At 34.4% G+C, this 15,073-nt stretch overlaps 1 protein-coding gene across 3 annotated transcripts; it reads left to right on the forward strand.

Annotated features, from left to right (window-relative positions):
- Nucleotides 1-3,469: 3,469 nt before the first annotated feature.
- Nucleotides 3,470-14,554, forward strand: LOC104116694 (endoribonuclease Dicer homolog 2). Of its 3 annotated transcripts, XM_009627603.4 has the most exons (23): nt 3,470-3,719; nt 4,274-4,354; nt 4,468-4,645; nt 4,892-5,005; nt 5,580-5,714; nt 6,260-6,344; nt 6,461-6,522; nt 6,856-6,996; nt 7,348-7,476; nt 7,561-7,690; nt 7,797-7,896; nt 8,465-8,660; nt 8,742-8,902; nt 9,177-9,395; nt 9,498-9,727; nt 10,026-10,297; nt 10,383-10,816; nt 10,906-11,009; nt 11,123-11,319; nt 11,483-11,692; nt 12,169-12,579; nt 13,205-13,483; nt 13,982-14,554. In XM_009627603.4, exons 2-23 carry the CDS (start codon nt 4,284-4,286, stop codon nt 14,330-14,332), a joined length of 4,209 nt encoding a protein of 1,402 aa, XP_009625898.2. In that variant the 5' UTR covers nt 3,470-3,719; nt 4,274-4,283; the 3' UTR covers nt 14,333-14,554. The 3 variants fall into 3 exon arrangements, with proteins under 3 accessions (XP_009625898.2, XP_070031410.1, XP_070031411.1); XM_070175309.1 differs by lacking the exon at nt 13,205-13,483; XM_070175310.1 differs by lacking the exons at nt 6,260-6,344; nt 6,461-6,522; nt 6,856-6,996.
- The last annotated feature ends 519 nt before the right edge of the window (nt 14,555-15,073 follow it).

A 15,073-nucleotide genomic window follows, 5' to 3' on the forward strand; every position in this document is an offset into this window, starting at 1 on the left:
ATTTTTATTTTTGTTAGAAAGCAACTAAGTAATTTTGTCAATGTCATATTACAAGTAAACATAGGCGCCCGTGCAAACAAAATGCTCTGCCATTGAACTATAAATATTTCATTCATAATCCAATATTAATAATCTTTGATCTCTTTCAGAATGCTATTCTTAATTGGGTTTTTGCCTCTGTGTGTTTCTTTTTCTTTTTTGTTTGAGTGAAGGCCATATGTTAGAATTTGGAGAAGAGTTAGCAGGAAAACAAATTCCTTTATTTTCTTCTCCTAAGTTGAAATCAAGAAAATGACCCCCATTGATTGATAAGGAAGTTGATAAGGAACTTGTACTAGATCATTGAACTTTAAAAAAAATATATTTCATATTCAAAATATACTACTATTTCGAATTTGGATGGGTAGAGCAGACAAAATGAAATGTTATTTCATCGCATTTTTGATTGATAATAAACAAACTTAAGTCATCAAAATTATACACAACATACTCATTTATGTTTGGCTCGTATATTTATAACTCCTACATTTTGAGTACTAAATTATACCGTGATGAAACAATTAATGGTCATTAGTAACTAGTAATACTAGTACCACTTAAAGTCTGCACACGAAATTTTTTTAAAAAATTATTTTTGTTTAATCATCTACTATCAGAGATTATTGGCTCAACTAATCCAAAGTGACATCGTGTAAGGTTTATTTCCTTCATTATAAGCTTCGAATCCAAAACTCTAATTAAGAATAGAGAAATTAATCCATTATGTCACATAGTAAAAAAAACAATCAATTGTCACACTACCTATGCTAAGACAAATTAAAGGTTTCACATTCCTTGCATTTGATATCATCTTTAGTAAAGTTTTTTTTGGGTTGCAAACTAGTGAATCTTGTGACAAATTTTATTTATTTCAAGAAAATCATGTTTATTATTGTCGAAAAGTAAACAATTAATTTCTCAATGCCATTTTATGGAAAAACCATTAGCATGTGGGTAAACCAGGTGCTCTGCCAATTACATTAGAAATAATACATGATCTGGTATGATGCATCTCTTTAAATGGTATTCTTTAGATTAGTAATTAGTTATAAGTAATAAGATATCCGATATTTATAATCCTCAATAGGATACCCTTACTTTAGTTTTATTTAAAATAATAATAACTTACTTAACTCATATATAAATTTAAATCAACTTGACATTATATTTTATTTGGAAGTCATTCATGCAAATGGCCAAGAACCAAACAAATAAATATAATTTTCCTATATTTCTTTTGAACCTTTTAATATGTTTAATTTAATTTTTCTTCTTTTATTTCATGGTCACGTGCACTGCACACGGAAGCAAGCCCAAGTAGGCGTCAGTCTTTTTCTTTTCCCTTGAATTGTTATATATATAGACGAAAATACCCTTTTCTTTATCGTAATTCCGTCTATACAACAAAAGGCTCACATGTCATTAAACATATTCTCAAGGCTAAATAAGGAAGAAAAAACAAATGTACTTGCTGCGTTTTTTTTTTCTTCTTATGAAATTTAAACAGAATATTATTAAAATTTAATAGGAGTACTGGTTTTTGCCTTCAATTGGATTTCCTATATAATACTATAATAGGCCAAAAGATTTTGTCTTTTCATTTCCCCCCTCTCTCTCTCTTTCATTCTGAAAAAAGAAGTGGGATTGTATTGTATTTTGATTATAAATTGTACTCAAAATTGCTTGAATTACTTTGTACACAATCTTGCAATTCAACTCTTGCCAGTAAGTTTTCCTAACTATTTTTGTGTTTCTTCTAAATGTTACTCTTTTTTCAGGATTATAAACCGTTTAATGCCATGCTCATCCATAATATATTTGATTTGTATATTTATTACTCCTACTTAATGTCATATCATTGATTGAAATGCCTATCAATTGCAGTAAATTATTTACTACTCTCTTTCACAGTGATGAAGTAATTAATTATCATTAATAATTATTACTCCTTTCGCCTCAATTTATGTGGCATCATTTGAATTTTAAGAGTCAAACAAATTTTGTTTCAATGCAATTTTTTCATATGGATTTTAAATAATTTGATTTTATTAGTTGTCGTGACTTATAGTAGTACTTTTTATATAGTTTCTAAGTGTGTAAATTTTATTTTAAAAAAATTAATAATTTTTATGTTCAAATTCACGATCCAAATTAAGAAGTTTGACTCTCGAAATTCAAACTATGCCATATAAATTGGGACATAAGAAGTACTACTTAAATGTTTTACATGAAAATGCAAAAAAAAAAAATAGCACTCAATTGTCACACTATCTATGCTGTGACAAAGAATTCACATCCTTTGTAAGTTAGCAACTGATCTGAACTTTATAATAAAATATTTTTTTTGAATCTAGTGACAATTTTTATTTAATTTTAAGAAATTCAAATTAATTTTTGTCAGAAAGTAACTAATTGATTTTTTAATGCCACTTTACAAGTAAAGTATTAGCGCGTGTGTAAACCAAATGCTCTGCCAATGAAAGTATAAATATTCCAATAGTAACAACTTTGATCTCTTTGAATGGTATTTTGAGAGAAGCATTAATTAATAGTACTTAGTAATTTGTTATTTATAATTCTTGATAAGATGCACTTTTATTTATTCCTCTTTAAAACAATAAATAATTACTTTAACTCCGATATAAATTTGAAATCATCTTGACAATTTGTCTGTAGTCAATCATACAAAGTACTAAATTAAGGACCGTTTAACTATAAAAAAAATTACTTTTTTGGGGATTTTTTTACTTTTTCCGGATTCAATGTTTGATCATGAAAATTTTAAATTTCACTTGAATCTGAACTTTAAAAAATTTCAGAAATTTAAAAAACTCCAAAAAGTTATTTTTCAAAAATTTCAGTTCAAATCACTCACAAAAAATTATAAAATAGTTTTTTTATGTATTCATATCCAAACATAACTCTAATTTTCAAATACTATTTTTATTTAAAAAAATATTTTATTTTTTTTCCGGAATTTCATAATTGTTATGTCCAATCGCTCACTAAAAGCCAAACAAATAATTATAATTATATTTTGATAGAAACCAACTTTATTTTGAACTTTTAAAATGTTTAGGTTTTTCCCCCTCTTATTTCTCGGTCACGTGCACGGCACACAGAGGAAAGCAGCAGTAATCGTCAGCGTTTTTCCTATTTCCTCGTAACAGTGACGAGAAACAGAATCCCGTATCCATTTTCTTATGCAAAATGACTAAAATACCCTTCCTATTATCAAATTTCGTTCTGGATATCAGATTGTCATTAAATAGCTTCTCAAGGGTAATAATGAAATAAAAAACAAATGTATATACAGAGTGCGTTTCTCTCTTTAGAGAAATTCAAACAGAAAAGTATTAAAGGAGTTTTGATTTATTCCTTCAATTTGGATTTCCTATATTTAATAGGTCAATATGCTTCTTGTCTTTTCATCTGGGGTTGTGTTGTATTGATAAAAAATTGTACTGTCATTGCTTTTTCCCTGGGGTAGGGGAAGGGGTGCGGGGTATGGTGGTGTTGCAGAGTTACTCTGAGGTGGGGGAGTGTATTTTTCCTTGCCATAGAAGCTAAAGACCTCTACATATAGTCCCCTTGTATCTCTCTTACTTTTTCTTCTTCACTGAACACTCAAAACTGTTTGAAATATTCTATACACCAATCCTGCAATTCAACTCTAGCCAGTGAGTTTTCTTAACTATTTATGTGTTTTTTCCCATAAATATCACTCTTTTATGCATTTTATTCAAGTGGGTGTTTTTCATACAGATTACTCTTTTATGCATATGTGATTTACTTGTGATGTCTTTTTTTTTTTGGGGGGGGGGGGGGGGGTTGATCCGATTTCTTTTCTTGATTTTTGGTTTGTCCTTGTGTTTTTAAAAAAAAAAAAAAGGTAAAAAGGGTATGCAGGAGTTTTGTGTTTTTTTTTTTTAATGTATGATCACCTGATTGTCATCTCCTTTAGGAGTTTACTGTTTCATCATTGTTACTCATAGAGTTTTCTTGGATTTTTTATGAAGTGGGTGTTTACATGGTGTTAAATCTTTAATTATTTGTGCCTTGTGAAATCCTTGGTTTTTCTTTGTGTTTCCTTAAAATGGTAAAAAGGGTATGTAAGATAAATAGGCTTCTATTATGTATGATCAACTGGTTGTCATTTTCTTGTAGATTTTTCTGTTTCATCTTTGTTACTTGGTTGGTGTCCTTATGTTTATTTGGCCTGATGTTAATGTAGATAACAATCAATGGATCCAACTGAAGTTACAGTCTCTGAAAACCAACAGCTCTGCGCTGTCTCTCTGCCTTTTGCAAGAAGGTTGGCATTTTACATTTATTTTCTCTTTTAATGTATCATGGAGTTAGAAAAAAAAATAAAAAAGGAAGGAACTTTTGTAATGTGTGTTTTTTATGTATGATTTTGTTATGTAGTTATCAGTTAGAGGCATTGGAGACGGCATTAAAGCAGAACACTATTGTTTATTTGGAGACTGGTTCGGGAAAGACCCTTATCGCTATTATGCTTCTGAGAAGCTATGCTTACCTTCTTCGAAAGCCGTCTCCCTACATAGCTGTTTTCTTGGTCCCGACTGTTGTTTTGGTGGCTCAGGTACTACTTCTAGCTTCCCAAGCTAGTGCTTAAACTTCATTATCTTAATGTGTATATTTTCACTCCTGTCTATAGTTTGTAGAACTGTTTTATTGAGCATTGGTTTTACCACATTTTGCGAATTGTTATACTGTTTGAGGAGTACCTCTTTAGTTTGTGTTTTTTCTAAGGGCTATGGTTTTAGGTGCATAACTGTCTATTTGACTTGTCCTAATGTTGTTGATCTTGCGATTGATAATTACAAAGCAAGGAGATGCTCTCATTATGCATACTGACTTGAAAGTGGGCAAGTATTGGGGAGAAATGGGTGTCGATTATTGGGATGCTGCTACATGGCAACAACAGGTGGACAATCATGAGGTATGCGTGAACTATATTTTATCTTTAGTGATAAATTATTAACACTTGCTTGAGTAGGCATTAGATATGGCTACGATGTTCTCAAAAAGATTCCATTACTGAAGTTACTTAAATACTACAATTTTTTGTTGGGACAAAAATGGAATTGCATGTCTACATGTCTCCTCTATTTTTCCTGCCCAAAGCCAATGGCTATGAAGTATAAGCTAATAGTTTCTCTCCAAGGGAATTCGCAAACAAAGCTGCTTTTTTTTGTTGTTTTGGCATGGCTCTTGGCGAATATTTTAGATTTGAGTTTCAGCTATACAGTCAAACCTCTCTATAATAACCTCGTTTGTTCCAACTATTTTTGGATGTTATCGCGAATTGCTGTTATAGAGAACAGATATTATAACATAACATGAAAATTGGTTCCGGAAAAAGCTTGGCTTTTAATATAGGGATGCTGTTATAGACAGGTCTTACTGTACATGCTAGGACTTAAGTTAGGAACTGTATATATATCACTTGGATGCCCTTATCAAAAAATATATACCTGGATGCTTGATAAGTAATTATCGTTTCTGTCTTTCAGGTGCTGGTAATGACACCCGCAATACTACTTGCTGCTTTGAGGCATAGCTTCTTAAAAATTGAAATGATCAAAGTTCTAATATTTGATGAATGTCACAATGCACGAGCCAAACACCCTTATGCCTGCATAATGAAGGTACGTTGTTTATACTCATACTCATCTTCTATCGGTATCACGCTGGATCTAAACTTTTGTGCTTATCTTCGGGAGAGTGCCCTACTTACCATCATAAAGAAGAAAGAATGGAGCAAAGTTATATCAACAACATTTGATTTCTTTGTCAATGGATATTGATTACTAATGTGTACTTATCGCCACTTCTTCAACAGTATTTTATTTCAGTACTTCCTGCCGCTTGAGTGTATGTGTTGCATTTCACATACCACTTGTAAAAAGTTAGATAAAAAAGAGATTTATGAGAATTTGGGAATTAGATAAAAAAGAGATTTGAGAGAATACGGGAATACATGTCTTATGGCTTAATTCTTTTATAGGCATACATTTACCTGATGTGGCACTCTTATGCTCACGTCATTGCTTTTGTACATATGTGACTTAAGTCTAACTAGTCCAACCAATCTAACTGCACTTAAGAAAAGACCCATGATAATCTTGCTTGAGCATGCCTTTATTACGGTGCTTGAACAATTTTTGTCTTAAAGGGTGGATTTTCTTTTCAGGAATTTTATCATCGTCAATTAACCCTCGAAAGTGCACAACTTCCGAGAATATTGGGAATGACTGCTTCCCCTATAAAGACTAAAGGTTACTGACATTTAATTTTATAGCTTTGAACATCCTTTGAGATGCTTTTACCTCATAATTCATACTCTTAGCAAACTGTCTTTCTGTGGATTGTCATATTCATACTTTTATTTCAGGTTCTAGCGCGGAATTTACTTGGAAAATGATTCGTGACCTCGAGAACCTTATGAATTCCAAGGTTCTCTCCAAATATTTTCCTTTTATCCATTCACGTCATGCGATATGTTCTTAAATGTAGTTCAAAGGATAGAAGCATGTTGTTTCCTTTTTTAAAGAAATTGTTTTGGTGATGGCATCAACTTGATTTTTGCAAATGTATCTTTCTGTAAGTCGTGTTTATTACTGGACTGTGCAAGCATTAAACTTTTTGCTTCAGATACTTGTCGTCAGTACATTGCAGAGCATTGCACTTGTTTTTTGGGTAGCATGTCTTTTTAATGTATGCAAGTAGACAGACACAAGTAGATATATATTCAGTTCTTCTGATTGTGTTCTGCCTTTGCAAATGAAGGTATACACGTGTGTCAGTGAATCTGTTTTGGCCGAGTATATCCCATTCTCAACTCCAAAGCTGAAGATATATCAACATGTGGATATTCCGTGCACATTGTTTGTTAGTTTAGTTTCTGACCTGATAAGGTTGAAAGACAAGGTGAGCATCAATTCTTTAGCCAGTGGGTTCTGCCTTTCTATTTATAGAATGTTCATACATACCTTTTGTCTTTCTCTCTGGATTTACTCCCTTTATATCATATGTTTTTTCCCCTTGGAACCTATATACAACATCATTTATCATTCAGTTTATGTTGGCTCTTCCTTTCTCTATATACAGTAGTTTGTGTGCGAGCTGAAAACGGGTAGTGCACTGAGAAAATAATGGAACTTAGAACTAAACCTTAATATATTCTTGTAATGAGATTAGAACAATCATGTTGGCTTGTTCAACATATGGGGTCTACATTTTTGCTCTTTCAATTCTGGTTGTGTTTTCTTATCATTGCAGTATGAAGATTCGATTTCAAAATCGAGCCTATCTGATTTAAGTGCTGGTTCTGCAAAAAAAAGATTGTCAAAACTATATTCGTCCTTCGTATTTTGTTTGAGTGAGCTGGGTGTTTTTCCGGCTTTCAAGGTAAATACGTTCCTTGCTTGTGCATAAAAAAATTAATCAGTTTGGCCTTGATCATTTTCCTAACATGAATTCGTTTTGAATCAGGCAGCCGAGTTCTTGTCCTCTGAAGAAAGCGACTTCTTTTCATGGGGAGAATTAGATGTTTGTGCTCAAACGATTGTTAGAAATTTCAGTTTGGGTGCATCTAAGGTCTTCTCGGCTCGCATACCATCTGGTATCATAATTAGCAACATCCATTTTCTTTTCCTGAGCTGTAAATATGTTTTTTTGACTTCTTTCTTGTTTGTTCGTGCGCTCTCTCTCCCTCCCTGGAAACATAGGTTCACATTGGTCACTTGGTGGTGATATTCATGCAAATGTTGATGCTGGATATTTGACATCCAAAATTAATAGTCTTATAGAGTCTCTTCTTGAGTACAGGTGAGAGGTCTGACTAGTAACTCTATTTGTTAAAAGCATCAATATCAATTCAATCTATTGGATGTTCTATAGAATAAATGGAAAAAAAAGTTGTCGGATAGATTTCTTAGGATTTGTGGCAACGAGAGAATGACATGCAATTTTGTGTTGACGGCTTTAAATATTTTTAGAAGCACAAGATGAGTGCTAAAAATTTCAATTCTAGAGTCATTGAACTCGCAAACCATCTAACTGTAATGGAGGGAGCATTATGCTGCCAAGTGACTCCCTTACATGACTGTACTTTCATCTATGCTTTTGAAATAACATTGTACATGGTAGTTTACCGATGGTTTATGCTATTGCTTTTAATGATCACGTTTTAATGTTAAAACTGTAATCCTCTGCTTCTTGTCTCGTCTTATCTTTGATTAAATATGATGCTGGAGTCTATCACTCTATTTGCTCCTTGATTTTGTGAGATGTCTTAAATAATGCAACTCTCTTGTTGGGAAATAGGATTTTCTATTTGGTGATTCACTGGCTAACAATCTTTTTTTGTTGTTGACTTTTGTTTCCAATCCAATAGAGACCTGAAGGATTTGAGATGCATCATATTTGTTGAGAGAATCATTACAGCTATTGTTCTTCGGTCTTTGTTAAATGAGTTGCTTCCGGAATTAAGTGGTTGGAAAACCGAGTACACTGCAGGACATAGTTCTATGCTGCAGTCACAGAGCAGAAATGTTCAAAATAAAATTGTTGAAGAATTTCGCAAGGGTGTGGTAAGTCCGGTTTTATTTTTCCCCATCTTTGTAGATAATTTCTGAAGATTGAAAGTTTCATTTCCATGCAAAACGCTGCAGGTCAACATTATTGTAGCGACTTCTATTCTTGAAGAGGGTTTGGATGTTCAAAGTTGCAACCTTGTCATTCGATTTGATCCCTCAGCAACCGTTTGTAGCTTTATACAGTCTCGTGGTCGAGCTCGAATGCAGAACTCACACTTTATTATGATGGTTGGGAGGTATGCTTTTCCATCCATTCCCTCCTCGCAAATACAAATATTATAACTTGAGTATAATTGATATATGAATGTTTTAAAGGGTTCTATCATTATATATTGTTATTGGTCTATTTTTCACTTAAAACATTCTATTTATGCTCCTGTCTGTTGTGCAACTTTTAAAAACATTAAATTACTTCAGCTCTTGATTTTGTGCAATTATTATTGATAAAATTTGGAAGATTTAATTATAACAATGGACTGATTATCCTTCTATTTCTGGCTTAATTCCTAGCGGGGATGCTTCAACTCTCACTCGCATGCAAAATTATATGAAAAGTGGGGAGATCATGCGGCAAGAATCATTACGCAATGCTTCTATTCCGTGTTCACCTCTTGATGATGAATTGCACAATGAACCTTGCTATAAAGTTGAAACAACTGGAGCAGTTGTCACCCTCAGTTCTAGCGTGTCATTGTTATACTTCTATTGCTCAAGGCTACCTTCGGATGGGTTTGTACTGCATAATCCTTGCTACGTTCTAATGATTTGGTATCTTTGAGTACTTCAGGTGTTAAATGTTGCATTATTGACTGCCCTTCAATGTGATTTTAGGTACTATAAACCCAGTCCTAGGTGTGTTATTGAGGAGGAAACAGAAACCTGCACCCTACATCTTCCCAAAAATTGCCCACTGCAAAAAGTTATTAGTGTGAAAGGGAATACCAAAATATTGAAGCAACTTGCTTGCCTTGAAGCTTGTAAAGAACTTCATCGTGAGGGTGCATTGACCGACAATCTTGTTCCTGATATCGTGGAGGAAGAAGCCATCGTCAAAGAATTGGGTAATTCTCGCTTTTGGTAATAGGTTGTTTTTTTTAGAAAAGAGCCAAATATATCCCTCTACTTTCATATATTGTCTACATTTAACCTTCGTTATACTATTGGGCCAAATTTACCCCTACAATCAGCAAACTTTGAAAATACCCCTAAATTTAAAAGTTTGCTGATTGTAGGGGTAAATTTGGCCCGATAGTATAACGGAGGTTAAATGCTAGACAATATTATGAAAGTAGAGGGGTATATTTGGTCCTTCTTTTTTGGACTAAAGTTACTTGCCTTCTAACCCATTATATTGCGCAGGATGTCAAATCTATACTGATGAAGAATCAAAGTACTTTCCACCAGAATTGGTTAGTCATTGTGCCAATGATACAGAAGCAGTGTACTACTGCTACGTAGTTGATTTGCAACATGACTCTTACAGCAATTACCAGCTTCGTGGGATAATACTTGCTGTTAGGACAAGGCTCAAGTTAGACGATGAAAGATTGATTTTTGACTTGGATGTTGATAATGGAAGCTTGCTAGTTCAAGTAAATTATAGTGGAGTTGTTAGGCTTACGTCTGAAGAGGTGACTATAATTTTTATGACTTCTATCCTCTCTTTACTTGTCACCTGTAAAAAAGTAGGTAATACTTTTTATATTCTCTCTCCAGATTTTACGATGTCAGAGGTTTCAAGTCAGTCTATTCAGAATTCTTCTTGACCGCGATCTGAGTAAGCTGCAGGACGCTTTGTCTGCAGTTCAACTGCCTGTTGGTTCTGCAGTTTCTGATTATCTTTTGCTTCCATCTTTGGGTTCAACTCAAAACCCTCAAATAAATTGGGAATGTGTGAATTCTGTGCTGTTTCCTTCTCAAGTTCTTGGGGATAAGCATATTGATTGTTGTTCTACACAAGGTCGCAAACGCAGTGTGAACATCAAAACTGGGGTGGTATGCAGCTGCATGTTGGAGAACTCATTGGTCTGTACGCCTCATAATGGCTATGTGTACTGCATTACCGGTTTTTTGGATAATTTAGATTGCAACTCATTGCTGGAACAGAGAACTGGAGAATCCATTACCTACAAAGAATACTACAAAAAGCGGTTTGTACAATTAACTACTAATTTCTTGGTGCAGCTTTTCCTTGTATGAACTTTTGGTTTCAAAATATTAAGTAAGGTGCGGTTTACAGGCATGGGATCAACTTATGCTTTGAAGGAGAACCACTTCTTAGGGGGAAACGCATTTTCAAAGTGCACAATTACCTTCAAAGATGCAGAAGTCAGAAGGCTAAAGGTTGAACAAATGTTTCTCTTTTTATTATAATGCAGAACTCAAAACTTAGTTTCATAGTTTAATGGAAAATCACTTATTCAATTTTCATTTGACCTCCTTGGCCGACTTTGCAGATTCAACTGATTCATCTGTTGAATTGCCCCCTGAACTTTGTTCCATCATCATGTCACCTATCTCTATTTCTACCCTTTATACCTATTCATATGTTCCTTCGGTCATGCATCGGATTGAGTCATTGGTTATGGCCTCAAACTTGAAAAGGATGCACTCGGATCAGTGCACGCAAAACATTTTTATTCCAACCGCTAAGGTATGTGCTGCTATGATCTCATCACAGATTTAGCTCCAATTTAATCAGTCTTAAACTCTTAACTTTACACATAGTCTAGGGCTTGACTTTACATCATTGGACTAGCTTTTTCTCGACTTCCTTGTGTTTTAGCTGATTTGTGGTCCTTGTTTGGTTATTTTAGGTTCTGGAGGCAATTACTACAAAGAAATGCGTTGAAAAGTTTCATTTGGAATCACTTGAGACACTTGGAGACTCTTTTCTCAAATATGCTGCGAGTATACAGCTGTTCAAGACTTATGAAAATCATCACGAGGGTCTACTCACTGTTAAGAAAAACAAAATTATTTCCAATGCTGCATTGTGCAAGCTTGGATGTGCTCGTAAAATACCGGTAGGTATTCCTTGGTGATAGTTTAGTTGGGTTTTCCTTATGAGTTTGGATAGTATCAACTCCATGTCTATATTAATTTTTCTTACTTATTTGCACGTGCACTTTAATCAAAGATCCTTTGTTGAATGTTAATTATTCCTGCAACCTAAAAGTTACGAACTATCACGTATGAACATTCTTTTCTACTGTCCCTTGCCCACACAACTAAGTCTAGTGTTTGTTATAATGTAAATTAGTAGTTATTGGCCATTGCTGTTATCTATATTTGTAAAAATTGTCTACTTTTTGTCAGTGCATCAATTGGAGTACGTTTGTCGTAGGACATGTCAATTTTGACACTGTTTTTGGATCCTTGAATAAGTAAATATGCCTGTGTATACTTAAAGATTTCCTATAGTTGAGTCTTAACATTTTATTTGTTTAAAACTTCTGGATTGCCTGATGTGTGCTATCTCAATAAATACCTTTCTTTACAGGGATTTATTCGTAATGAGCCATTCGATCTTAAAGGATGGCTCATTCCTGGTGATAATTCTCAAGTTCGCAATTTCGATGAAGAAGTGCTGATGCCTTCTGTAAAAATGTATAGTAGGGGAAGGCAGAAGATTAAAAGTAAGAGAGTAGCTGATGTTGTTGAAGCACTGATAGGTGCCTTTCTCAGCTCAGGTGGTGAAGTAGCGGCTTTGTCATTTATGAAATGGCTTGGGATCGACATTGATTTTGTAGCTGCACCTACGCTGAGGCACTTCCCCATGAATGCTGAGAAGCTAGTTAATATTCGATACTTGGAATCACTGCTAGATTACAAGTTCCATGATCCTTCTCTGCTTGTTGAAGCTCTAACTCACGGATCTTACATGCTACCTGAGATTCCACGATGCTATCAGGTTATTCTCGTAAATAAAGATTTATCCATCTTGATGTTGATTGCATTTTTGCTTCTTGTGGTTGCTCTATCATTAAATCGTCAATTAGTTGGGTCTATTTCTTATTAACCCGAACATTTCATTGACCTAAGCGGCTCGATAGTACTTAGTGATTCTTCATAAAACTGCTAGTGACAAGGAACAAACTGCACCGTTTAATTCAACAACCCAGTAGGATCCCACAAGTGGGGTCTAAGGAGGGTAGAGAGGGTAGAGTGTACGCATACCTTACCCCTACCCGTGGGGGGTAGAGAGGCTGTCACCGTTTAATTCTTTCAAGCGATTTTTTCATGATTTTATTTGAATCCTGTCTTGCCGTCTTATCTTATTCGAAGTTCAGATTTCCTTTTCCTGTTCTGTTGTAAGGTTGAAGTTCTTACAATTGCGTGTGATCTGAACCAATTGACTCAGAATATCTTAAAAACAAAAGCAGTAATCGGACGTTGTTTCCAATTGACTTGTAGTCTTCCATTAGCAATCTCGTGAACTTAATGTTATATGAACAATGAAATATATCAAGTTTGATGTTTCCTAAATCTAGGTAACTTTCTTGATTCAACTGTTGATGATTTACCTGGCTATGTAGCGCTTGGAATTTCTTGGAGATGCAGTGCTAGATTATGCTGTCACAGCGCATCTCTATTTCAAATATCCGGGACTGTCTCCAGGACTCATTACTGATTTGAGGTCTGCCTCCGTAAATAATGAATGCTACGCTCAGGCTGCTGTTAAGGCTGGCCTACACAAGCACATTCTTCATGCTTCACAAGATCTGCAGAGACAGATGGTTAATACTGTTCTGAATTTTGAGAAATTGGATCCCGTGTCCACGTTCGGATGGGAGTCCGAAACTACTTTTCCAAAGGTATTGCATACTTGCCTCATAGTTAGAAATAACACTTCATCTGAAAACCATAAATTTTAGAAACGAAAGGAAAAAAGTTGACGGACAGCTCTTCCCGCAATGAAAGTGTAAAACATCTCCTTTCCATCATTCTCAACTTCATCTCTATTGTCGAGAGCAACTTAAGATCAATGTGGATTAATAGTACTACCTCCGTCCAATTATGTGGCACCATTTGAGTGGTCACAAAGCTTAAGCAAGAAAGGAAGACTTTTGAAATTTGTGGTCTAAAACAAACATTAGACATTTGTGTGGCAGTAAATCATCTCATTAAGCGTAAAAAGGAAAATAATAAGTTAAATTGTTTCTAAATATAGAAAGACATTCTTTTCTGGACAGACTAAAAAGGAAAGTGTACACTGTACCACATAAATGGGAGCACAGATGGAGTATCCAATAATCTAATCTGATTTTCTATTTTAGGTTTATTAACTCGTATTCCTTTCTGGTTCAATATAGGTGCTTGGAGATGTTATTGAGTCTCTTGCCGGGGCAATCTTTGTTGATTCTGGCTTCAACAAAGATGTTGTGTTTCAGAGCATACGAACACTTCTGGAACCGTTGATTACACCGGATACAGTAAAGCTCCATCCAGTCAGAGAGTTAAGTGAACTATGTGACCAGAAAGGTTATATAAAGAAGAAGAACGTTGTCTCTCGTGAGAATGGTGTGGCGTATATTACAGTAGAGGTTGAAGCAGATGGTGTTAGTCACAAGTTCACGTGCTCGGAACGAGACAAAAAAATGGCCGAGAAGGTGGCTTGCAAAAATGTACTCAAATTGCTGAAGGAATGTGCATCTGATGCTTAGCTTTAGTTGCTTTTCTGCAACTTCAGGTTACAAAATTTTCATATGTTTTGGTTTCTGCCCTTATTGTGTGTTCCTGCTGTATTCTGCTATTATTTCAAAGTGCGATGTTTGTTTTGATTGTTATTTAAAATTTATTGCGATGTATTATTGGATTCATTGTTATGTGAACAATGAAGACGCTCATTTTATGAACCAATTTGATGTTGGTGGATACTCGTGTTATTTCTTTGTCTCATGTTGCCCTTATTATTTGATAATCTATTTTTATCCTTAAACATGTTTGTTTAACTCTATCATTCAGCTTGTTTGGATGGTTATATCATGTATGTATGGTTTTATAATGTATCGTATAGTATTGTATTGTTTTGATATATACAATGTTTGAGTAAATTGTATTGGTTGTCGTTATTTTATGATGTCATGCACCTACAATATGGAGAACGAACTTGTAATATTATAAAGAAAAAGTAAGGTATGAGGTATAATTATTATATAAAATGGTAGGGTAAAGATATGATTATTTAATAATAAGGAAGGCAAGGGCAGTCGGTGCACTAAGCTTCCACTATGCGCGGGGTTCGGGGAAGGGCCGGATCATAAGGGTATATCGTACGCAGCTTTATCCAACATTTCTGCAAAAGGCTATTTCTACGGCTCGAACCTGTGACCTCCTGGTTACATAACAACTTCACTAGTTACGTCAAGGCTCCTTCAATAACATGGAAGGCAAGATGAGACAAA

Source organism: Nicotiana tomentosiformis, chromosome 5, assembly GCF_000390325.3.
Source record: "Nicotiana tomentosiformis chromosome 5, ASM39032v3, whole genome shotgun sequence".
NCBI classification, from domain to species: Eukaryota; Viridiplantae; Streptophyta; class Magnoliopsida; order Solanales; family Solanaceae; genus Nicotiana; species Nicotiana tomentosiformis.